The 26,601-nt window shown below is 42.1% G+C and overlaps 1 protein-coding gene and 1 pseudogene across 20 annotated transcripts in view; one reads left to right on the top strand and one right to left on the bottom strand.

Annotated features, from left to right (window-relative positions):
- The window catches only part of FUT10 (fucosyltransferase 10), a 362,801-nt gene that overhangs the window by 8,095 nt on the left and 328,105 nt on the right, over window positions 1–26,601 (top strand). For 18 of the 20 annotated variants that reach the window (XR_011377110.1, XR_011377115.1, XR_011377101.1 and 15 more), the window contains exons 1-2: window positions 13,437–13,651; window positions 17,212–17,506. Coding sequence is in view for 2 of the 20 variants with exons in the window: in XM_060291385.2 (XP_060147368.1) it covers window positions 13,571–13,651; window positions 17,212–17,506 (376 nt within the window). In the remaining 18 variants the exon portion in view is untranslated. Of the gene's footprint in view, window positions 1–6,037; window positions 6,105–13,436; window positions 13,652–17,211; window positions 17,507–26,601 lie in introns of those variants that run through there. The other 2 variants (XR_011377116.1, XR_011377117.1) reach the window with 2 other exon arrangements.
- On the bottom strand, window positions 20,152–22,292 carry LOC115840296 (nuclear receptor coactivator 6 pseudogene; annotated as a pseudogene).

Genomic DNA, 26,601 nt, shown 5'->3' with positions numbered 1-26,601 from the left:
TTCACTGCTCTGCTAGCTCTGGGCTGACACACAGGGTGGGAGAGCAGGTTGGTAAGTTTAGAGACCTGAGCTTGTGACAAAACCTGGTTAGGATACCAAGAGGTGGAGTTTCTAGGAAGAAGAAGAAAAAGAGGAGGATGTTGAAGTGATTGATGAGAAAAGAACAAAAAGCCTCTTGCCATCTGACTCCTAATACAAAGGGAAACTTTAAATAACAATTACCCCAAAGCCTAGGAGAAAACTTACATTTGTTCTCTGTCCCTTGTGGTTGTAAATCTTACTGTGTTTTTAAAACGTAAACACTCCAGGAGTTAAACAAAACATTGCCCATAGATGCTAAAAAAAAAGGGGGTGGGTGAGTGGATGGAGGGCTTTTTCATAAAAGTTCTCTTGCCAAAATCGATTTGTAAAAGAACTAAGGTTTTGTTTTGCTTTTTTTGTTTTACAAAGCTAGTAGAAATACTAAGGATGAAAAAAAAATCAGTGTATATAAAAAGTAGAATGTGTGTTTCTGGTAAAAGAAGGGTGAGATGCACTTCTGGTAAAGAAAATAAAATGTATTTTGTTTTGTTTTTAGATAAAAAATGTTGCACAACGTAAAAGCTGAGAATTATGCTTTATTGGAGGACATTAGTGAGGAACTGTTGCAAAGAGGTAAGGGAGGAGCCTAAATATAGGAGTTTTCGCAACAAACAAACCAAAACAAACACACAAAAACTATGTAGTCAAACCTCAAAAGATTACTGCTAATCACAAAAACAGACATCTCAAGTTAATGATTTTAGTGCTTTTCTGTGTATGGGAAGATGCAAGCGTCTGGGTTCACTGAAATTTTTCCACTGATATGCACTTAACTATCTAGGGCCAGTATCCTGTTTTTTTCCATTCTGAATTCCCCTCAGGGTACACCATCAGGGGTGACTGTGGTAGCTGATGGACTGATGGTGGGGAACATTTGTTGTTTACTGGAATGTCAGACATCTTTTTGTCCACAGATATAAAGGACATGTTTTAAATTAAAAAGATAATAATTTTGTCCTAAAATAAAATTATTATTTCAAAATTTAAAAAGATAAAACCTAATGAGATATAAAAAGTTACAAAATGTTTACGGAAATCACAAAAGATTTGTAAAATCACAAGTTTTGTAAAAATCAAAAGATTTGTGAAGGAAAAACCTTTAAAAAATTTATTTGTGGTCAAGCTAAGATTAAACTAAATTATTTAAATTTAAGAAAAAATTAATGTCAAAAGTACATGGTACAAAATTAAAATTTGGTTTTCTCCCTGTTAAAAGAATAAATTTTTCTTAGATTATTACTCTGCTTCTTAAAAATTGTGAACAAAGGTTTTTCTTTACCTTTAATATAGTCTGCCTAGAATACAAAGATTTTGTGTCTAAAAAATTTTTATCAGCTCTTTAACCATGGCTATTTTAAAGTCTTTTGTCATTTACAGACAGTTACTGTTTTACTGTGATGCTTTTACAAAGGTGTTTCTACAAAGGTGCTTCACCTTCATAGAGATTTACAAAAAAAAAAAAAAAAGCTCCAACAAGTACACATTTCTGATAACTAAGATCAACTTGCCTTCGCATGGGAAAGACAATAATAAACCTTTCAAGTGCTTCCCCCAGGTTACCTACACAGGTTACGCATATGTCATGGGATGGTAACCCAAGACCTGTCCCTGGTCTCCTTCCTCACATTAGTAAAACGGGCCAGTTACATTAATGCTATAATATTAACATGTGAAGACTTGCCTCTGTTGCAGGACACTTTGTAGGTTTTGCTGAAACATATGGGAAAAAAAGAAAAAACAAAAGATGGACAGTGAACCCGGGGAAAATTAAAGCTCCAGACACCATATAAGGTTCTGAAAGTCATTTGGTCAGATAAGATGCAAGTTATCCCCAACACGGTTTTTGGTAAAATACAAGACTATACAACTCCTAAAAATGTAAAAGAATATAAGCCTTTGTAGGGGGTTGGGGTTTTAGAGAACTTTTATTCCCCGCCTGCCACAATGCCTCTAACCCTTATGCCACCTGGTAAAAAAAAAAGGACATGTGTGCAACTGGGGGTCAAAGCCACCTTTAAAAAATAAAAAATACTAGTAAAACAGATTAAAGCTCTGGACATCTCCCAAGCAGGACTACATTTGAGTTAGATGTGTCTGTGAATCCACAAGGTCTGGGTCAGATACTATGACAGAGATGACAAAAGAGGAAAATGCCCCTAAGATTTTGGTCCCAACTCTGAAATGGGACAGAACCCCAACCTAGAATCCTATAACCGGTAAAAATATGGAATGAAGGAGAAATCAAGACATGCTCAGATGAAAAACTAAGAGAATTTGTCGCTGGTAGATGTATCCTAAAAGAATGGGTAAAGGAAGTTCTCTAAACAGAAATGATCAACATTGGAGTATCAGGAGGGAATAAAGAACGTGGTAAGAAAAATTATGGATAAATACAGTAGGTTTTGCTTCTCTTCTTGAATGTTCTAAATTATGTTTGACAGTTAAAGCAAAAGTTATAACATTGTTTAATGTGGTTCTAAATGTATGTAGAGGAAGTACTTAAGACAATTATGTTATAAATGGTGAAGGGTAAAGAAATGTAAAGGGAAATAAAGCAAACCTAAATGTGTATGCACCAAACAAAAGAGCTGCTCAATATATAAGGCAAAAACTGATAGAACTGAAAGAAGAAACAGACAAATGCACAATTTTAGCTGCACTTCAACAATTGATAGAACAACTAGACAGAAAAGCAGCAAGCATATAGAAGACCTCAACAACACCACGAATCAATGGGATCTAATCAACATTTATAAATTACTCCACTCAACAATAGAATGCATTCTTTTCAAGTGCACATGGAACATATACCAAGATAGACCATATCCTGAGCCATAAAACAAACCTCAATAAATTTAAAAAGAATTGAAATCATACAGAGTATGTTATCTGCCTACAATGGAATCAGACTAGAAATTAATAACTGGAAGAATAATAGGAAATTTTCCAGACATGTGGAAAGTAAATAATATATTTATAAATAATCAATGTAGTCCCAAGGGAAATCAATGCATACATTGAACTGAATGAAAATTAAAAATACAACATCTCAAAATTTGTGGGACACAGCTAATGCAGTGCTGGGAGAAAAATTTATGGCATTAAATGCAAATACATTAGGAAGGAGGAAAAGTACCAATAATCTAAGCTTCTGACTCAAGAACCAAGAGAAAGAAGAGCAAAATCAACCGCAAGCAAGCAGAAGGGAGGAATAATAAAGATAGGGACAGAAATCATTGAAATTGAAAACAGGAAAACAATAGAGAAAATCAGTGAAACAAAGAGCTGGTGCTTTGAAAAGATTAATTGACAAACTTGTAGAGACTGACAAATTTAAAAAGAGAAAAGACATAAATTTCCAATATCAGGAATGGAACAGGGGATATCACTAAAAATATCAAATGGATAATAAGGGAATACTATGAACAAATTTACACACATACATCTGACAATTGTGATGAAGTGAAACAATCTCTTGAAAAACACAAACTACCACGATTTCCTGAATATGAAACAGTAAAAAGTGAGCCATGCAAATGCCTGGGGAACGACCATTCTAAGCATATGAACAAGCAAATCCAAAGGGGCTGAGTTTGGGCAGGCTTGGTGTGTCTGAGAAACAGCAAGGGGGCAGTGTGGGTGGAAAGCAGTGAGTGAGCTGGAGAATACTGGGAAAGAAAATTGGAGAAGTAGCCAAAAGCCAGATCGTATAAGACCTTATAGTTAATGACTTTATTTTACATGGCTGTTTTTGAGTGGAATATGGACATGATCTGATTTGTGATTTGAAAGGATCACTCTGGCTGTCATGTGGAGGCAAGTGTGAAAGCAGGGAGCTGTTGGGAAGATATTATAGTAGTCAAGATGACATGATGTTGACCATCTTTTAATATGCTGATCTGCCATCTATATATTTTCCTTGGTGATGTGTCCAGGTCTTTTGCCCATTTTTTAATTGGGTTGTTTGCTTTCTTATTGTTGAGTGTTAAGAGTTCTTTGTATATTTTGGATAACCGGACTCTATCATATATAACTTTGGCAAATATTTTCTCCTAGTCTGGACTTGTCTCATTCTCTTGACCTTTATTATCTTTAATGTCCAATGGCCCCTCTTTTATTTCTGATATTAGTAATTTGTGTCTTCTCGCTTTTTTACTGGTTAGCCTAGGTAAGGGTTTGTCAATTTTATTGATCTTTTCAAAGAACCAACTTTTGGTTTCATTGATTTTCTGTCAATTCCCTGCTTTCAGTTTCATTGATTTCTGCTCTAATTTTTATTATTTCTTCTCTTCTGCTTCCTTTGAATTTAATTTGCTCCCCTTTCTTTAGCTTCCTACAATGGAAGCTTAGCATATTGATTTTAGATGTTTTCTTTTCTAACATTCAATGATATAATTCAGTGTTACAATTTTCCCTCTAAGCTCTGCTTCCACTGCATCCCACAAATTTTGATAGGTTATATTTTCATTTTCATTTGGTTCGAAATATTTTGATTTCTCTGGAGAATTTTTCTTTGACTCGTGTTATTTTGAAGTGTGTCATTTAATCTTCAAATATCTGGGGATGTTCCAAAATATAGCCAAGTATTTTAGAATATTTCTGTTACTGATTTAATTGGTTTAATTCTTCTGTGGTCTAAGACCATATTTTGTATGATGTCTATTCTTTGAAATATGTTAAGGTGTGTTTTGTGGCCCCGTTATATACCTGTCTTTTGATGTACATATGTATGCATGTTTTCTAGGCATGTACCTTGGAGTAAAATTATTTGACTCTAGTAAATACTGATAGACAAGTTTTCCAAAGTGGCTGTAACAATTATACCCCCACTAAGAGTGCACAAGAGTTCCATGTGTTTCACAGCTTTGCCTTTGCTCAGTATTATCAGTTTTAAAATCTGTAGCCATTTTGGTGGGTGTGTAAATAGTATATCATTGTTGTGTTAAGTTGCATTTCCCTGAATGGTTAACGAAGTTAAGCATCTTTTCACGTACTCATTGGCTATTTGGATTCCTCTTTGGTGCAGTGCTGTGTGTCTTTGGTCCCTTCCCTCCCCCTTTCTGTTGGACTGTGTTTTCCTTATTGCACTGTAGATGTTCTTGCTTTATTCTGAATATGAATTCTTTGTTTGATAAATCGATTGCAGATTTCTTCACCTACTCCCTGGATTGTTTCCAATTCTTTTAATAGTGTCTTTTGATGAACAGTATTTCTTACTTTTAATGACATCCAGTTTATCAGTCTTTCCCTTTGTGTTTGGTGTTTTCTAGAAGTTGATATCGTTACTATCAACCTGCTTTTACAGAGAAGTTAATTGAGGTGCTTGGCACTGGAGCTCTCAGGACCTGGAGGAGAGTGAGGCAGGCCTCTGGCAGCAATCACTGTCAGGTTCCTGCAAGCGTGCCCAACATGTGCATGACTCTGAGGGTCAGTCCCTCCTCAAATGTTGATCCCTAGACGCCTCACCTCAGTCCTGGCCCTCCCAAGGTCTTGAAAGACCTCCCTAGGTTTATCACTTCCTGTCTAGACTAGGCCAAAATAATTTTAGTTGGGTTCTCTGAGTTTGGAATTCAGTAGCTAAAAGTCAGTAAAATAGAGCTAAATGATCCTGCTCAGGCTACCGAACACTGGCAGCTGATTAAAGGTACCCAGGCCTCTGATTTGCTTAAAAGGTTCTCAGTTTTCCTGAATAGGTGACTTTGAAGGAGCTCCACTGTTAGAGTTTGAGAAGCAGAAGAAAGAGGGTCTCAGGAGCCTCCCAGAAACTTGAGAGGGTTGCGCGCCCCGGACTGGCAAGTGAGGGGCGGGCGTGTGTTTCTCCAGAACCGAGGCGCCGCAGGCTTTTAAACGGGGCATCCATGAAAACCCGGATCCAGGATCGCTAGGCCTGGACGCGCCGAGGGTTATCCCCTTTCCCAAATCTCCTCTCCGAGTCTTCGCCTGAACTCCGGCCGGGCGCAAACTGAAAGTGAAAAACCGCGGGGCTGCAGCCGGCCGTGGGGAGCCTACTTCTCCATGACGAGGTGAGTGTGAACCTCTGGGTCTTTCCTGGCTTGAGCAGTGGCTTGGTGGGAGCAGAGTCTCGGTGCCGAGAAACGAAAAGAGACTTGGCTGACGCGCGCGGGAGCTGGGACGCTGCCCACCGGACTCACAGCCGTAGGAAACCTCTTTGTGCCCAGACGGGAGTGTGTGTCGAGGAAGGCGGGGTAGTATGCTGAGAAAGAATCCAAGTCTGCTTTGGGAAACCTTGGGCAGTGCTTTCCAGGGACACTGCCTGAGATGCAAACCCATCTGGCTGCTGAAAAGCACAGGTGGGAGGCAGTGATGAGCAGGGGCCTCGGCGGGAGCCCCGGGAAGCGCGCGGGTTCCCGTCGCCTCCACCCCTACCCCCCTCCCAAGGAAGGTTTTCGCGTACCTCCCCCTCTGCCACGATCTTCCCAGCCCCACCAATTCCAGAACCTAACTCCGCCTCTGTGCTTTGTGAACGGCTTCCTTCTTCCCCGTGTCTTGACTGAGAATCACTTGTTGCTAATTTTGTGTGCTGAAGTAGGAGCGATTCTGGCTGTCGAGCTGTAGAGAGCATTGCGTATTTAACGGAGAAGATGCTCCGCGAGAGTCCCCGGCACTGCAGGCTTTGCTTATCATATGCAAGCCATTTCTTAGGTATTTTTGCACCTGATTAGTGCCCTCAGAACTCAGCTAGTGTAACGTATAAAAAGAACATTGGTGTGATTTTAAGACATTTTGGGGAGATCTTTTAACGCTTCTTTAATATACAGCAAATGCCATGCAAAATGACTGTTTTGCTCCAGCAGGCCCCAACTGTCACAGAGCCCTGCGATAGTCGGGTAGAGTAGTATGCATGTCGTGACCTGGATTGTTCATTTCATTTGAGGGCTGCTTGTAATTTTGAATCTGGCAAGTTGGTCTTCAGGACCTCAATCTCCTTATACATCCTTCCTTCTCTGAAGATGAGACACCCTAGAAACTCATGACCACTGGTGGGCTTGTTAGTGATGTCACTCTACAACTAGGGCATTGTTTCTCCTGCCTGGTCCACGTGATCTCCCAAGGGGGACTCTTAAGTGGGTCCTGGCTACTATCTGCATTGAATAAGCGTCCCAGGTATTTGCACAATAAAGGGGCAGAGCCACCAATCTAGGCTCAATGTTAGAACTTTCCCCCTCTCCTGCCTGTAAGCCAGAGGCAATGTCCTAGCATCCGAGGATCATGTAGGTCTGCCCCATTTTTGAAATTGCTGTCCTGACTCTTCATTTGCTGCCTTCCTGCTAGATGGCAGTGTGTAACAGTGAATTTAAATATACAGTCTCAGCTGTTACTGTTCTATGGCTCATCTTAAATTCTTCAACGAAAAAAAAAAAGTAGTTTTCAAGTTTTATCTTAAAACAACATTTCTGAAAAAAATTCACACTAGGGTTAAAGTTAGGAAATAAAGAAAATGAACGTATTGTTTGGACAAACAATGATGTGATTCATATATGTGTAATTATTGCTCAGTTTGCAGACGTTTCCAACCCATATTTAAATGCTCTCTAAATTTGGAATGTAAAGAGTTGATGTCAGTAAGAAATCTAGTACCTAATTCAATTACCAGAATTCTACAATAAACATTTGTAATAGGGTTCTTGACCATGAGTTTTTAAACATTAAAAAAGATAAGTTTATCTTTATTTACAGTATTTTTCAGACATTTACTTGAGAATAAAATTTGAGTTTTCAGAAGTTAATGTTGAATTAGTCAAAAGGAGAATAAAGATCAAGTAATCCTAAAACTTGTCATACAGAAATATTTCTTGTTTTATATATTTCCAGAAATCTTTAGTTTGTGATAACGCAGATTGTCTTGATCACTGTCTCTTTACTTGATTAATTTTTCTTCTATGTGGCGCTCTTGGGCACTATTCATGGGATCAGAGAGCTCAATTTTGGGATGCAACCTCAGAAGATCATCTGGTCCAGCCCTTCGTCTTTAGGCATCTGAAGTATTAGCCAGATTTTGTCATTGTTAATCGGTTCCTCACTCATGATTACATGAATGATCAAAGCGGTGAGGGCCTTTAATTCACAACCTTTTGCCAGGAAGGAAAATTGTTACTGAGTAACCAGTTAGCCCTTGTTGGAGAAAGAACAGTTACAAAGAACACCTTCCAAGGAAAAAGACGAGAAAGAAAGAGTCGTATTCTCGAGGCGCTGGTTCAGCTCTTAGTGTGACACAGAGTTTTCCCAGTCTTGGACCCTCTCCTCCACTTAAAAAACCTATTTTTTTGGAATGCTTTTATTTGAGTCTTTTTATTTAGTTGTCTGTCTGGGTTTGTTTTTATCTAGTTTCTACATTAAGTAGACCCACTAAGTGAGATTGTATAAATACTGTATAATTTGAGTGCTTCAGTATGTGTCTGGAATTTAAGAATGGCATCACCTTCAGTTCTACAATAGAAAAGTAAAGGTGCTCCTGCTGCAACTTCCTTCCCCCAGTTAATCACCCCTGTTAATCACCAGTCTTGATTCACGAGGCTGTCAGTATCCCTTTCTCTCTCATTATTCTCTTTGTTTCTCCTGCAATGTGTGCTTGGCCAAGAGGATCACCTTCCCAGATAGAAATCTGCAAGCCAGAGCACTCTACCTAAAAATAAATACTCAGCAAAATCTGAAGTCTATTAGAAAAGGTTGAGGAACACATTAACACAAATAAATGTTAATAAAGAAAACTGGATGAAAGTGAAAACTGTGGAACCATCACACCATGCTCATCAGGCCAAGGGACAGTCTTCTGATAATTAGCAACATTGGTCAACTTTTTTTTTGTTTACATTAGTCAACTTTTTAATGTTCGACAGTTGTTTTATATGTACCCAATAAAGCAGCTTTAAAGAGTTTCCTAAAACCCCCCAGCATTCTCTCCACTGCTGTGATAGAAACAAGCACAAGGTATGGATCTAGATCTCCTGACTTGGTACTAGGGAGGAGTAACCCTTCCCAAAGCAGGTAGCCTTGAACGTCCAGGAGAATGGCTATGGTAGTGAAAGAGGTGTGGGTGTTGTAGGTAGGGACCAGAGCACAGAACAGGAAGCTGTATCCCAGGAACAGCCAGAACAAAGGGTATGTGTGGTAGAAGCTAGAGAAGTAGGGCAGGGTCCAGGGAGTCTTGTTTTCTAAACTGATGAATTTGGTCTTTATCTTGAACTCTTTGGGAAGCCATTGATGGATTTTAATCAGAGGAGAGATATCCAGTCTACATTCCAACAACATCTCTACAGCTGAATGGAGGATGCTAGTGGGTCAGACTGGTAGAAATCCCAGTTATCAAGCTTTTGAAGTCAAATGATGAGGAGTGTCCGTGAGGACAAGTAGAATTGAAGAGAGTTAGTTAAAAATTGCCTGGAGAGTTGTCCGGAGGCCCTTAGACCTTCCCATCTGCCTGCCTTGTCATCAGCCTTTCCCAGGACAGCACCCCACTTAAAGGGACGCTCTGAGGGTTTACCCGTCATAAAATGAAAACAGGTTGGGAGAGTCAACTTATTTGAAAATGACACTTTGGTGTGAATAATTTGTTTGGTAATTAGATACATTCCTTTGAAAGGCTCTCCCTGATATACCCTTAAACTCAGTTAAGACAGTCGCTCATTAACCCAAATGACTCACCAATCACTAGAGAAGAGATGATCCAAGGAGGCTTCCCAGAGCTCCCCGGTGTGTGTCACCTAGGGTTGGCTTCTCATTTTACACTCAGAGACACAAGGAGGAAGTCTTCTTAGTCCCATTTCTGAGGCCCTTAACCTGCACCTTGGGCCGGCCCTGTGTGGCTGACATTTGAAGCTGGCATCCTCAGGCTGCTAATTCACTTTAAGACGTTCAGTCTCTCTTCTGTCCATTTTAATTCAAATTAAAGCAGACAACGCTGAAATTATTTTGGAGTGAAAGTGTTGCTGGTTTTGATGGAATAGCATTTGCAGGAGTGTGAGATGGTCACGCTCAGCTCCAGACCCCTCTCTGGGCAGCAGATGGCCAGCCCCAGGCCGTGCACACAGCCGTAAGATGCATTTCAGGGCTCAGTGCTTGGGTCAAGAGGGTCGGTTAGTAAGTCCATTTCAGATGTCATCTGCATGGTTGTCTGAACAAACACACACTACTCCAGCCTGGGAAGGACTGTTCTGGGGCACTCTCTTGGAGGACTCTGAGATTCACCCTGGGGGCAACGATGAAACAGAAGGGAGCTTTCTTCTTGGGGACCCATTGGAGTCCCATTGTATTGGAGCTTGTTGGCCTTCACGGTGCTCTCTGCAAGCCCATCTGTCCCACCAGCCGGGGAACTGCTTACTTGATGAAAAACTCCCAGGTAATTAATGCCATAGGTATATTCGGTTGATGTGCCCCAAGGTCTGGTTGATTGCTGCCTGCTCTAAATCATAATACCATCTACACTAGCTGATTCTCTTCTTTAGTGGTGGGTATTTACCCACAGCTCAGTCCTTGAGACCACACTATGTACTTCTGGTTTGGGGAATATAACCTAAATTGAGATTCTTTGGATGGAAGGGAATTTGTAACCTTAAATTCTTCTGTCATAATTTGTACAGCCATGTAAAGACTTAAAAAGGCCCGAGGACAGGTCTGAGCCATGTACTAGCTGTAAAAATATCCCAAACTGTGTCCTCACACACTCTCTCCATCTTTTGTTTTCCTTTATTCCTGACTCTTTTGTACTCTTAACAAGCTGTCACTATTTTCCCCTTCTCTTTCTTTTCCACTGATCTTGGAGTCAGGTGACCTGATTTCTAGACCCACGTCATCTTTAAAAACTATGATTGTGGGTAAATCACTTAAACTTACAAGGATCTGTTTCCTTATTTGTGGGAACCGAGAATAATAATAATGGCCATACCTACATTACAAAGTGGTTAATGGATAAGATTGAGCGGAGTGATATATTGAAAAATCTTTTGAAAATGATTTAGCTTTATATCCATTTAAAGTGGTAATATTATTTCATTACCTAATCTGGGTTACATTAATTGTAGTTATAATAAATTGCTTTTGCATATAAAACAAAAAATAGATAACCTTTCTGTTATAAAAGGGAAAGGAATAATGAGAGTTAACATTTATTCTTTACTGTGAAGAAACTGGGGCTTAGAAAGATTTAGCAACTTGTCCAAATGTATATTACATATAAATGACAGCTAGGATTGGTGCCCGAATGTGCTAGCTCCCCATTTTATGTGATTAATAGCTACTAGCATCTACTGAGTAGAAGGAAAGGTGCTTTTCAGGTTCTTTTGGACTTTTGATACTTTTTTCCCTGGTACATCATCTGACAGAGAGCTATTGTACACAGGTTTTTTTCTGTGATTTAGGCAGATAAGCTGTGAGTGTTAGTATTATCTGGTGGGAATTTTATAGCCTTTGTGTTAACAAAATATAAAAAGAATGTGTGGGACTTCCCTGGTGGCGCAGTGGTTGAGAGTCTGCCTGCCGATGCAGGGGACACGGGTTCGTGCCCCGGTCTGGGAATATCCCACATGCCGCGGAGCAGCTGGGCCTGTGAGCCATGGCTGCTGAGCCTGCGCCTCCGGAGCCTCTGCTCTGCAGCGGGAGAGGGCACACGGTGAGAGGCCTGTGTACCGCAAAAAAAAAATGTATGAACTTCGGAGTCTGACTAGTTTCTGGTTGTATTACTCATCAAAGTTATAGTCTTGGGCAAGTTACTTTACTTCCTTCAAATTCAGTTTTCTTACCCTTAAAAATGAGGCTAAAAATTGCTACTTCATGAGTTGTTGGGAGAACTGAATGAGCTCATGCATGCTGAGTACTTAAGAAAGGACGTAATAGGTCACTCAACAAATATTCGTGATCTCTTTTTCTTTGGCAAAGTATTTCCTCCTTGTGAAGTTCCAGTTGATCTGTCAGTATCATACTTTATATGAATTCAACTTCATTTTCCACTTAAAGCTATGATAAAAATTATAATAATATTTAAACATGAGGATAGCAAACATTTCTTGGATATTTATTATGTGTCAGGCACTGAAATAAGTGTTTTGCCAGTTTTATCTCATAGAATTGTCACAGTAACTCTCTGATTAGGCACCTTATTTTCTACATTTTGGGACTTGAATCAAGGAGAGGCTGGGGAGTTGAGATTTGAATCCTGGCAGGCTGACTCTAGAGCCCGTTCTCTTAGGCGCTGTGGATTGTGAGACTTCTGTGGATGAAAGAAGAAAACTGCGCTTTTGGCTGTTTCTGAGACCAAGAGTTATTTTGTTTCTGAGGAGAAGAAATAGCCTAGACTTAAAAGTTAATTAAGGTAGATGCATGAGAGGGGAGCATACCTTTAAGACCAAGGCATTTAGCCAGAATTCTACATCATTTTTATATTTCTCATTGTATCTTCAATTCTGTATCTGAGAGGTGTACAGTCAGATCTTAGATCAACCCTTGGAGCACTCCCTTCCTCTGGAATGTTGATCCTTGCTTTCCTCTGAACTCCACAGGGTCATTTGCTCAAGACATTTGACTTCAGAGAACCCCGGGAATAAGAGGCATTCTATGGGACTATTTAGTGCATTTAAAAAACTTTTGGAAAAGACCATCCATTTCAGATGGATGGAAATCTTATTTCAAGATGTCCAGAGAACTGTACTGCCCATGTAACCCACTGCTTTAGTGCATTTGCCATAAAAGACTAAACAAATAAATCAGTAATCTGAATTCCTTATGTTGTAGCTGAAGTTGTTTTCCTTGGGGGGAACTGGGGTCGGTTGATCATTTTCCATTTCTAATCAATGCCTGAAACTTTGATTTGTTTGTTCCCTAATTTTTACAGGAGTGGGTGGACAGTCCTGGTTATTTCTGCTCCACTTCTCTGCTCTTTTGAAACTCAGATAGAAGGAAATGACTACATGTCAATGACTTTTGGAATTCAAGTCTGATGGCAGGGAAAATTAAGTGGAAGCATCATTTTAGTCTCGGGACCTGATTGTCGATCTCTCACTCTCCTGTAATGGACTTTCTGACCTTGGGCAAGTCACTTCATCTCTCTGGTCCTGGTTTCCTCATCTGTGAGTGAGGTATTAGGTCTAAATGATCTCAAAGGCTCCTTTTAGTTTTAAAGCTTTGGGTTTCTACATGGTAACCCTGCAAGAGTACATTTATGAAATCTTCTGCACTATGGCTAAAATATTGCTCATTTGTTACAGATTTTTTTTGATGCCTTCTGGTTTAAAGAAACTCCAGCTGCTCTTATGATCGCTTAAGAAGACTGCATGCTGTTCCCTTTCAATGCCAAGCCAGGCCCACTCAGAACCTCAGTTCTCAGTCCTCCATGGAGACCAGGTCCCAGCAGGAATGGCAGTGGAGGAAATTGGCACCCAGATGGTTCCTCCGCGTGAAGGTGTCTTGGGCTGCGGGCCGACTCGAGAACACCTGGTAACCAGGCTAGCCCTCTGTCAGTCACCCAGGGCAGGGCAGCATGGTGCGGATTCAGAGGAGGAAGCTTCTGGCATCTTGCCTGTGCGTCACAGCTACTGTCTTTCTGCTCGTCACACTCCAGGTACCAAGAATTTGGGTTGTGCAGTGTTGATTCCTGGGCCTTTGCCACCACCCCATTCTCTCCCAGTACTTTACTTTTTGCATCATCTCTCAGGATCAGGATTTTCTATGTAAAGCAAGGAAAATACTTTCTTTTTTAACAGACGAAACTGAGGTTCAGTGAGCGGATGTGTCAGGTTTAGTGAGTGGATGTGTCAGGTAAAAAGAAAATCTGTGGGTTAGGGGATCAGTTTGTGACTCTTGCAGTGTACTGGTTTTACAGTAACAGAAGGTAGAGTTCTGTCTGTCTTACTGGGTCAGAATTGGATGGCTTCCTCCAAGTCATGATCCCTTCTGAAAGATACCATTCGTTTTTGTTTTGTTTTCTTATTTTGGCCCTGCTGTGTGGCTTGCAGGATCTTAGTTTTCTGACCAGGGATTGAACCCCTGCCCTCGGCAGCAAAAACACAGAGTCCTAAACACTGGACCGCCAGGAAACTCCCTTCTGTTTTTTTTAAAATAATTTTAATTAATTAATGAATTATTTTGGCTGTGTTGGGTCTTCGTTGCTATGTGCGGATTTTTCTCTAGTTGCGGCGAGCGGGGGCCACTCTTCATTGCGGTGTACGGGCTTCTCATTGCGGTGGCTTCTCGCATTGCAGAGCACGGGCTCTAGGCGCACAGGCTTCAGTAGTTGCAGCACGCGGGCTCAGCAGTTGTGGTGCGCGGGCTCAGTAGTTGTGGTGCGCGGGCTTAGCTGCCCTGCAGCATCTGGGATCTTCCCGGACCAGGGATCGAACCCGTGTCCCCTGCATTGGAAGGTGGATTCTTAACCACTGCGCCACCAGGGAAGTCCCCGAAAGATGCCATTCTTGAAGAAGTAGTGACTATTCTGAGGACAAGCTAGTCGTTCTGCAGAACACACACATCTGCATTAATAGATTTGTCTGTAGTGGGGTGAGTGACCTGAAACGTTTCCTGAGTCCCCCCGTTTATTTCATTTAGTTGGTTATTCTCAACTTCATTTGCTGATTTCAAAGTAAAATAAAAGTTTCACAGTGATATTAAAAGTAGAAATACGAGTTGAGATATTTTAGCACCCACTCAAGGACCAGCTGTCCATTTCAAAATCCAAAAGGACTTTTAAAGATTATTTGTGGATGTGAGTATTTCAGACGTGGAGCTGATGGAGACAGAAGTGTTCTCTGGGCGTGTTATTCTGGAGGGCTTCCCTTCTCCTCACTTAGGACTGAATGAGCTTATGCTTATAAAAGGACTTCAGCAGATAGTACTGCACTGTACTTCCACCACCTTCCACGGCCAGGTTGGGATTCTGGTCAGAGGAAACCCCTGGCTCCCTGCTTGTCTGTCTTGGAGGTGGGTATCCAGGACCTGCTTGAACTGGAGGGGCTGGAGTTTTCTGCTTTAGAAATCTCTCTCCTTAAAGCAATCCCTATTATTCGATGTTTTTTTTTTATTAAAAAAAATTTTTTAGGCCACGCCCTGTGGCGTGTAGGATCTTAGTTCCCCAACCAGGGAACAAACCCGTGCCCCCTGCATTGGGAACGTGGGGTCTTAGCCACTGGACCGCCAGGGAGGTCCCAGTCCCTATTATTTGGATATGACCTTATACCTCACATAGTAGACTTTGATCAGAAATGTGGAGCAAAATTTGTTTTTGAAGTTATAAACATGGCTTTCTAAACGTGTTTCTTTCAAGTTCCTGGTTGTATATTTGCAGGGAAAGCTTGGGTGAAAAAGAGTGTTTGTAGCTACAAGTCAACTCCATTCCATCAAGGTACTGGGGAATAGCCACATTATTATGTTATCATAAAGAGGCTTAGAAAGCTATTGGCAAGGGTTTTTAGTTTTCAGTGATGGTCTTACTGTTCTAATGATGACTTTGGTGTCACAAGTAATCTGTGCTTTTTTTTATTTGTTTGTTTGTTTTTTGTGGTACGCGGGCCTCTCACTGTTGTGGCCTCTCCCGTTGCGGAGCACAGGCTCCGGACACGCAGGCTCAGCAGCCACAGCCCACTGGCCCAGCCTTTCCACGGCATGTGGGATCTTCCCGGACCGGGGCACGAACCCATGTCCCCTGCATCGGCAGGTGGACTCTCAACCACTACGCCACCAGGGAAGCCCTGTGCTTTTTTTTAAAAAAAAAATAGTAGAATTCTTTCTTCCGTTTGGAATACTATGTGGCGTTTGCTGAGTGGCTCTTAATAGCTTTTTTGGCCTTGACTCCCTCAGAGAATCCAGTGAACGTTATAGACCCTCCCCAGGGAGTTACAGACTCTGTATCACCTCAGTGGGCGGGGCCCTCTTCTGACACTAAAGGTAGCAAATACATAAAGAAGGCACCACCACTGGCTGCTGAGAGTGGGGTCTGCGGGCCACACAGGTAGTGTCCTCTGTTGACAAGTGGGCCAGTTAATACATGAAAATATGCCTTCTTTTACCGGCTTTATTTATTGTATAGTGTGACTACTAATGTTTTGTTATATATGAAAGAGACCAGCCCCTACTTTATACTGCTCTCTCTAACATATTTTTGTAATGCCATGTCAGTATCAAACCTTAAAGTTTGATGAAAAGGCAGCGCTTTTGGAGAACTACTGCCCCTCTGATTTCACTCAGTCCACCCTGCCCTTCAGATTACTGTGATTGATGACGTAGCTCTCCAGGACCCAGACTCTCTTGAAATAAATTAAAAAACAAGGTTTTAAGTGAGAAGGAGCCCAGTACCTATGCCATCTCTATGCCATAGTGGATATTATTAGAAATATAAAATCCATGTTATGATTCCTTTAATTGTACTGAAAAGAAACCAATTGGCAATTTATAACTTATTTTCCCCAGAGTGTAATCCCCAGCAATAGCCAGAGAATAACCCTGACTCTCACAGGTTTCATTAAGAGACACAACCACTTCTGGATTCTATACTTGCCTATGAAATGGAGGAGAGATGTATCTGTTATGTGTTCAGTGGAATGAAGCATCCTTGTTGGTAGATATTTTGGAGGCTATGTCCCTACCCTAATCCCTGGAAACTGTGATATGTTACTTTACTTGGCAAAAGGGACTTTGTAAATAGATGGGATTATAGTGACACACCTTGAGGTGAGGAGATAACCCTGAATTATCTGTGCAGGCCCAGTGTAACCACATGAGTCCATAAAAGAGAAGACTTCCCTGGCTGTGTTCAGAGAGAGATACGATAACAGAAGGGTCAGAGATGTGCAACGTTGCTGGTTTTGAAGATGGAGGAAGGGGGCTATGAGCCAAGAACTGTGGGTGCCTCTAAAAGAAAAGCAAGAAAACGAATTCCCCACCAGAGTTTCCTGAAAAATGCCATAGCCCTGCCAACACCTTGATTTTAGCCCAGTGAGACCATTTCAGACTTCTGACCTCCAGAATCGTACGATAATAAATTTGCATCATTTTAAGTTGCTCAGTTTGTGATAATTTGTTATGGTAGCAATAGAAAACTAATAAGAAGCTAAATCATCAAGATGCATGGGAGATGTACAGAAGGAAATTAAACAGTCTGACACTGGTAATAATCGTCATCTCTTTTAGGTAGTGGTTGAGCTGGGAAAATTTGAAAGGAAGAAGTTTAAAAATTCTAATTTGAACGACGGACATGCACAAATGGAAGAAGAGCCTATACATCTCCATCCATTCCTTAAGAGAGAAGGACTGACCCTGAATAGGAAAAAAACACTGGCAGCTGATAGCTACCCCATCATGCTCTGGTGGTCCCCACTGACTGGTGAAACTGGAAGGCTAGGCCAGTGCGGGGCAGACACTTGTTTCTTCACCATCAACCGGACCTACCTCCATCATCACAGGACCAAAGCCTTCCTCTTCTATGGTAAGTAGGGCTTTTGCCTTTCTCCCTTAGCTTGCTGACATCCTACTTCAATGCTGAGTTACTGCCTTTCTCCCAAGGAAGAGATGGTGGGCTCCCCTTGAAAGCACTTGGCACGCCCGATTTCCTCTGCACTTGCTCTGTGGAAGGCCAGAGCATTGAGCAAATACAATAAATCAGTGAGCTGGACCAACAGAGGGGTGGTTGGCTGGGCCACTTGGTATTTATGGGGGAGAAGACCTAGTTCTTTTCACCTTTTCACACTTGGGTGTTGTGCTTACTGAACTTGTTATTCAGGAATTGGCTATTGATTATACTGCTGATACCAATTCAGAATGTCATCTGTGATAATGGCCAGGAGATTTTGATGACCATAACAGATGTTTAATTGGACATAAGCTCAGCACAGTATGATTTCATTACTCAGAAATAAAAATAAAAAGATTGTTCAACATCAGCTTTCAAGAGCAAGTTGGTATTCATCACTTCCCGAGGCTGATTATATGTCATGCTGGCATTGAAGGGCAGCCAGACCCAGCCAGTTGGAGGTAGCAAGATGCCAACAGCTGTTAGAAATATGGAGCTCCTGGGTGCTGAGTGATAGGGGCACGGGGAATACAGATTAGCAAGCTCGACCAGAGATAGGCAAGGTTAATCACTAAAGTTAGGAAGTCAGTGAAAGGACATCTGCTTTAGAGTATGGTATGAATGTGTGTGCGTGTGCGTGTGTGTGTGTGTGTGTGTGTGTGTGTAGTGCTGGCTTTGGAGTGGCAGGACTGAGACTGGGCTGTAGGGCTGAGTCATCCTCAGTGATCTGCCCAGCAACAACTTAAGTAAAGCAGAAAATGGGCTCGGCAGGAATCAGGTGGTGTATGTGCCCCACAGTTGGTCAGGGCTGCAGAGCAATGGGCACTCATGCCTGGTAGAGGTGAGGAGGCAGGGAATTCCAGGCACTTACGCATCCAGATGTGGTGGAGTCCAGAGCCTCCAAAGGCCTGCAGGTGTCCCCATGCACTTGCTTTCCTCCTCTGCTCTTCGAGGGGAATCAGTGTAGGTCTGAGGAGTGAGGGCTGTTTGTACAGGGCCAGGCTGATGGCTGATTTTTTCTGAGGGGCAAACAACCATCTGAATAGTGTCAGATGCTTATTTTGAGCATCACTTGATTTCAGGTCCCACTGAAGGTGTAATGTAACATATTGGATTGCATCCTGATACCTTTTTCTAAAATCCAAAGAATTCTGAATTCTGAAACACATAAATCTCTGAGAGTTTGGATAAGGGACTATAATCCTCTAGGGGTGTTTTGAGATGAAGCAACATTAAATGTATGAGTTTAATTTCCCAAATTTTACCAGGAGCCCCTAGACATACTTCAGTTAGACACAAAAATATATAGATAATGTAATGGGTACTTACGTACTTACTACATAGCTTAAGAAATAAAATATTACAAGTAAAATTGAAAGCCTCTATGAGCCCCTCACTGACCCCATCCTGTTTCCTTCCTCCTACCTGGAGGGAATCATGATCCTGAAGTTGGTGTGTGTGTGTGTCTGTGTGTGTGTTTAAACAACATATAATATTTTTTGTATGTTTTAAAAATTATGTAAATAGTATGATATGTTAACTTTCTCTCTGTGTAACTTACTTTTTCTCTTACATGGTTTTTGAGGTTTGTTAATGTTGGATCCTTATAACTCCAGTTCACCCATTTTACTGTTGTATAGAATTCCATTGCATTTATATATCACACTTCATTTAACCATTTTCCTATTGTTGGACATTTAGGTTGTTTTAAAAAAACTTTCTTATGACAAAAAACGCTACAGTAAACAATCCATGTACATGTGTGAGCTTTCACGAGGATTCATACCTAGCAGTGGAATTATTTGTTATGAATTTACATTTATGAATTTCCAGACCAATATCCAGAGTGGTTGTATCACAGTCACTATCTTTTAAACGTTTAAAACTTATTTTTTTCCCACGTTGTACAAACCCTAAGATTCTCTTTACTCACTGGTCCATTTCTACAACAAATACATCCAAAACACTATATAATAAAATTATTTACAACATTTCCAAATGAGAAGATTCCTTTTGCCCCACTACTGCTATTCAGACACAGTACTTCCACAGCACCATACATTATTAGAAGATCTAAAAATGCTCACCCTGTACTCTAGGCTGCTTAGGAAATGTGAAAACTAATAACATAATCACATTAGCTCCTCTCAATACCTGGCAACAGTATAGAAACCTTGAACTTCATCTTGCAACACCAAAAGGGTTCAACAACTCCGCTTTCCCCATTGCACTTTATGAAACAGGTTGCAGGGACCAGGAAAAGGACCACATTATTAAAATGGATTTTAAAAAGCCACAGCTCAAAACTGCTTTTTGTAAGCTTCACACACATTTACAAATATCAAGTCTTCGTCCAGCTTGTTTACTTGGATTTTCTTCACTCGGATTGCACTGCACTGGTTATGTCTTCAGTCGGGCTGAAGGCTGGAGCAGGCCAAGAGGATGGCTTATGATGTCCATTTTCCACACTTTCAGAAGCCACAGCTGGCTCTTCAGTTCGCGAGTTTCTTCGGCTTGGAGTTTTGGACCTTTCAGTTATCTCTTTAGGCTCACTGCTTTGTCTAGAGACCGTGGCAGCATTTGCTCAGAGTTCTGGTCTGGGAAGAGACCCCTGCAGTGCTGTGGCTGGAGTTTCCTTCGGGACTAAACTCTGAAGGGGCTGGTGGTCGCTTTGAAAATTCGGGCAGTTTAGGGCCTGAGTTGTCCAGGTTAATTCCCTGTTCTCTAGGCAATGGCTGCTCATCAGCCTCCTCCAGACCAGGTGGGCGAGTACCTGGGGTGTTCAGATCCTGCTGACTATTTTTCTTCTTCCAAGGGGGTTTCTTCTTCTTCAGTTTATTTGCATTGGTATTATTTTGCTTATTCTTTACCCCAAAATGGCCTGCAGAGATATCGCTCTGCAATAAGTTGACCAACAACGGGCTTGTTAGCGTGACCTCCTTACTGACCGGGAAGCCTCATTCTGACCACAGGACATCTGATTTCCATTGGGTGCTCCACTGAAAGGTGCGTTGAAAGGCATCCCATGGCCTGAGAAGTGGTTTCCCGAGGCACTGTTTCCCAGCATGGCCTGCACGTCGGCAGAGGGGGGACACCATGTTGCTTTGTTGCACGCTGACGTCAGGCATCATCTGAGACAAGCTGACATCATTATTTGCTGTAGTAGCAGGATTGCCGTGCTGCTGGGCCATATGTGGGCTGGGTCCTGGTGGCCTCAAGACCTGCCCCTGAGCCTGAGATGGACTGTAGCTCATGGGCCCTAGCTGGGGCAGCATCTGTCCTGACATCTGTCCCGTAAACTGCACCATGTTTCCTTGCATGTTTGGAGTTGGTCTCCTCGTTATCAGTGCTGGTCCCTACATGACATTAGATTGGTTCTGAGTGTTAAAACTGTTGCTTATTCCCCTGCATCTGATTGGTCATAATCTGCTCTATCATTGGGTCCTGTTGAAGCAAAACTTGCCCCTGAGGCCCCATCATCTGGTTATGTGGTACCCTCATTTATGGGCCCTGCTGGGGAAGCATCTGCTTGGGTGGGGTCATCCTCTGGGACGAGAGCCCAGGATTTTGGCTCTGAGGATCCACTGTCATCTGACCCTGCTGCATAATAAGCTGGGCCCTTGAAAGGATCATAGGGTTCTGAGGGTTCAAGGTACCTTGTTGCTGGGCCTTCTGGGCCTGGGAGGGCAAGATCTGCTGGTGCATGCTCATCACCTGAGATGGTGGGCCCTGCTGGGGCTGGCCTTGCATGTTGCCCAGGTTCACCTGAGGAACCCCAGAACTACCAGTCTGTTGGCTGTTCGCGTTGCCATGAATTGCCCTGAGGCTGGGCTGCATCATATTTGGTGGCCCATGGGACACCTGCATCTGGTTTTGAGGAGGACCAGCTCCTTGACCACCTGCATGCTGGACATTTTGATTTGCTTGAAGCTGAGGGGCTCCTGAATTTCCAGGAGTAGTTGCTGTGGTCGAAGGCACCTGACCTTGCATAAAGTTTGGATTGGCCTGTCCTGTTGCGAAGCCAGGTGGGAGGCGTTTAGGCATTCCTGGACCACCTGCCATGGGAAAGCCCGCCTCCATCCTAACTGAATTTCCAGCTCCCATGGGTCCATTCATTCTCACATTTCGGCTTTGGTTCTGAGCCAAAGCCAGGTTGATAGCACCTTCCCCTTCAGTCTGAACGGAGAGAATTCCCAGATCCCGAAGCTGCTGGTTGTTGCTCTGAGCCAGGATCCGTAGCCGCTCCGCTGCTTCCCGGGAGATGTTGAATGTCACGTGCACACTGTTCCAGGCCTCTACCTCTGTACCTTTAGCTTGCTGGATTCCATGTGTAACAAATTGGGTACTTTCTTCAATATTGTGTCCAATTTCCATTTGAAGTCCTTATCATCTGTATTTCCTTTGAAGGCCACAAAGATTGTGGAATCCTCCAAAATACTATCACTTTTTGAGTCATCACCTTCTAGTCCAGAGTCAAAGTCCATCTCTGAGTCCTCCACTGTTGATGAACACAAGGGAGTATAGATGTCTTCTAAGTTTGGAAGGTCATCCATAACCATGGTGAATATTATTCCAGAAGCATATGCCAAGTGGACAATAAAAAAACCAAAATGTCTTTCTTAATTTTTATCATTTATCCAGGTCATCTTCTAAGTCCAAACAAGCTGGCATTTTTAGGGCCTGTATTTTAAGGTAGCAGCCAAATAAAAATTCTGAGTGCTGCCCCAGCCCTCCTGGGCGGGCCTCTTAGCACCGGCCCGGGCCGAGCGTCCCTGCGGCCCTCCGTGTATCCCTCCGTCCGTCCTCACGTGCACCTGTCTGTCCGGCCAGTCTGGCCATCGGCTCCCAGCCGTGAGCAGCCCGACCAGGCTGGGCCTCAAGGACCCAGCGGAGAGGGGGATGGGCTGGACCGGGCCGGGGCTAAACATTTAAAACTTTTTAACATGTTATACATGCACATAGAGCTCCTGTGTTTTCAAGTAACACTTTGATTGTGACTTCTTGGTTTTTCACTTTTAGGCATTATATATTGATTCTTACTACGGAAGATGAGTATTTAACTCTCCTCCCTCCCCCTTGCTCCTCCCACTCATTTCTCAGCCCCATATTCTTCCCCAGAAGTTATATCATCATCATTTTAGATAGATTAGCATCTAGTTTTTACATCATCATGTAGTCACAGTGAGCCATGATTTAAGATACTAAGATTTCTTTTCCTGTACAAATTGTTTTCCCTGTAGTGGCACCAGATATTCTTTTTTTTTTTAAATTTATTTATTTAATTAATTATTTTTTGGCTGCGTTGGGTCTTCATTGCTGTGTGTAGGCTTTCTCTAGTTGTGGCGAGTGGGGGCTACTCTCTTCGTCGTGGTGCGCAGGCTTCTCATTGTGGTGGCTTCTCTTGTTGCAGAGCACGGACTCTAGGTGCACAGGCTTCAGTAGTTGTGGCTCGCGGGCTCAATAGTCGTGGCTCGCAGGCTCTAGAGCGCAGGCTCAGTAGTTGTGGTGCACGGGCTTTGTTGCTCCGTGGCATGTGGGATCTTTACGGACCAGGGCTCAAACCCATGTCCCCTGCATTGGCAGACAGATTATTAACCACTGCGCCACCAGGGAAGCCCACAGATATTCTTAAAGAAATGTCTCCCAGAGATTCCTGACATGTCCAGTTAGAGCTGTCATCCTTTCTGCCTGGTGCCCAGGTGCTGTCCTGGCTGCCCATCAGTCTGGGGATTCCTTGTACTTCGCTTGTGTGTTGGATTTTCTGTTTCTCTTATGCCTTATCTTCCTCCGTCTTGGTTTGTGTCTTCTTCTTTTTCTTTTTTTGGCTATGCGGGATCTTAGTTCCCTGACCCGGGGTAGAACCCACGCCCCCTGCAGTGGAAGTGCAGAGTCTTAACGACTGGACCACCAAGGAAGTCCCGGTTTGTGTCTTTATTTCAGTGTGTCCTGAGAAAGGTTCACGGAAGGTAAGTTTTCAGAAACTTTGTATGTGCGAACATGTGCTTATTTTACCTTTACTTTCACTGATGGTTTGGCTCAGCATAGAATTCTAAGTTGGAAATTCTTTTCTTTCTGAATTTTTAAGACATTTTCGCACTGTATTCTAGCTTCCAGTGTTATTGCTGAGGAATTTTGAGCTATTTTGATTTCCTGTCCTTTGTGTGTGGTGTACTTTTTTGTTCCCTTCTCCCTTCTGCGGAGAACCTTCGCTTTTTCACCAGTTTGCAAATTCAGTAATGATTGCTTTCGTGTTTGTCTCTTTCCTTCCACTGAGATGCGCACTCAAATATCTGGTTGCCGGGAAGCCTACAAAGCAGTATTTACGTAGTGAGTTTTTTGGACTCACAGACTTGCAGAGCATGCACTTAATTTTATCTGCACACTTAAGACCCGATTCTTCTCTCAGGGATGGACTTGCCTCCAACCAAACTCCCAGGAGACTGATGTGTCAACCAGGATGCTTCTGGTTTGCTTTTCATATCTCGGATTTTGTCACTGTCCAGCTCCCAAAACTGTCAGTGACTCCACTGAGAACTGAATATATGCCATTTTTATTGCCCTGCCACTGAAGGCTCTGTGTAAAGACTCAGGCCTGCCTTCTGAGCTCAACTCCTGTGATTATATCAGCTAAACTTACGTTCAAAAATCAAACTGGAATAGTCAGCATTTTAGGCATATGCCACAGATGTTCCTGACTTAGCACCATTGTTCATTCAATTTCTATGTCCTGGAGCGTTTTTTTAATTTGTCCTGTCAAAATAATCTACTGAACGCTACCGTTTGTTTGGTAGTGTGGAGGAATAATACAGTTTTTGATGTCAAATAGTATAATCTTGAGACACAGATATTACCAAACTGTCATACAGTGCTGAAGGGTGTATATACCATAAGAGAACTGTCGACAAGTTTTGTGGGATTTCAGAGAAGGGAGAGAGCACACATGATTGGAGGGGTCAGGAAAGGCTTCATAAGATCTCCTTCATAAAATAGGGGAAATCTGAAGTAGGCCTTGAAGGATAATGGAATTGGATTATGTTGGGATTGGAGGACATTTCAGTATGAAGAACAGCATGAATGGGGGCATGGAGGTAGAAAATTACGGGTAATATCTGAGGTTGCAGCAAGGAGATTGGTTGGCTACAGCATGATTTTATGTAAGAGAGAGACTAAGATCGAAGGATACATTGGAACCAGAGCATGGAGAATCTTGAACTTTGGCTTAAGATTTTGCATCAAATTAGAGGATGGTGTGAGGGAGCAAGTGAAAGTTGAATGGCCTTTTAAAAACCAACTCAAATATAACACCTATGAATGCTTTCTGATTCCCTTCCATTGGATGTAGCCTCTCTTGTCTAAATGTTCAGAGGCATTTTATATCTCTTTTATGTCATTTAATTGAGCATCTATTAATACAATATGCCAGGCACAATGCCAATGATGAGGAATGAAGAAGATAAATAAGGTAACTATGGCATTTGGTTTTGTCCTATATCATCTTCTCTTCCATATTAGAGTGCAAAGTTCTTGATGACAGGGCAACACTTCACCTTTGTACTTCCCCTCTCCCCTATAACGAGCATTGTGCCTTGTACATGCTAGGCACTCAGGAAATAGTCACAGATACGTAGAGCCCTAAAGGACCTGGGAGTCTAACCTTCTCTTTGTCGAGGCGAGGAGTCTGAGGCTCAGGAAGGTTAAGGATGTGCCCCCGATTACACAGGGGTTAGCGGCAGAGCTGGACAGAGAACCAAGATGCACTGACACCTGATCCTGTGCTCCTCCTCCGCAACTGTATTTGAATGTACACTCCTGACTATAATAAAACCTGGATATTTGGATTTTGGAATTGCTTACAGTGTATGGTTTGTAGCAAACCAAATTAGAAATTCAGTTCTTTAATAAGGTCTATTGAGCGAAATAGAGTGAATACAATACACTTTTCTGTCTGAGGGTTCCATATTCTAGTTAAGTAGGTCACTTACAACTGCAAATGGTACTCTGGTACAGCAGGATTGAAAAAGGAAAGGCAGGAAAATGATTCAGGTGTCAAAGGCTGACCTAATTAACAGGAATGGAAACTCAAAGGATTATGTGACCTTGAGGCTTCTGTGAACCAGAATTTATTTTTTTTAGATTTTATTGAAGTATAGTGGATTTACAACATTGTGTTATTTTCTTCTGTACAGCAAAGTGACTCAGTTATATATATATTCTTTTCATATTCTTTTCCGTTATGGTTTGTTACAGGCTATTGAACATAGTTTCCTGTGCTATAGAGTAGTACCTTGTTGTTTATCCAGAACCAGGAATATTTTTGACTTTGTTTGCTTCCTTTATAGCTTCCTTTCTCTTTTTTCTTTCTAGAGATGATTCATTTACTTAATATAAACACATTTCTGGAAGTAATAGTTAAAGACTTTCACGGTGAAATACAGTGAATTCTGTGTCTGGTTTGAGTCATTTGAGACATGAGGCTTCAGCTACATCAGCAATTCTCTGAAACAAAAATTAAGCAGTCACAAGTGAATAATTTTTTTAAAAACAAAAGTCCTTAGAGTTAGAGAATTTAGTCTTAGAAACCATCACTGTAGTGATTTCAAAACACAACTCTGCATTTTAAAACAGTTCTCTTGAAACCTGTCTGTCATGAGAGAGGGGTTGGAGTGCCTTTGATGAGAATGAGGGTAGTTAGGGTCGGGAACTGCTTTTGTTTTGGGTGAGTTCCTAAATAGAACTTTTAGTAAATACAGGTACATGGACAGAAAGAGAAAAGTAGGCTACTGAAATGTTTAACTTCTCCGGAAAGTGGATATTAGCACGCCTTGTTGAAGTCTGGAGGTTACACACAGGAAGAATGTGGGACTGGTCTTCCTCAAAGGAAGACTACAATCCATCTCTCCAGGACTGGATCCTGAGTGGTCGGTGGGGCCCCCGGACCTTCATTCCAGGTGCAGGCTTCTTGCTCCCCCCATCCATGGATTTCAAAATATTTGTATCTATTCTTTTTCATA

This window comes from Globicephala melas, chromosome 21, assembly GCF_963455315.2.
Source record: "Globicephala melas chromosome 21, mGloMel1.2, whole genome shotgun sequence".
NCBI lineage: Eukaryota > Metazoa > Chordata > Mammalia > Artiodactyla > Delphinidae > Globicephala > Globicephala melas.
This window is presented reverse-complemented; position numbering and strand designations above follow the sequence as displayed.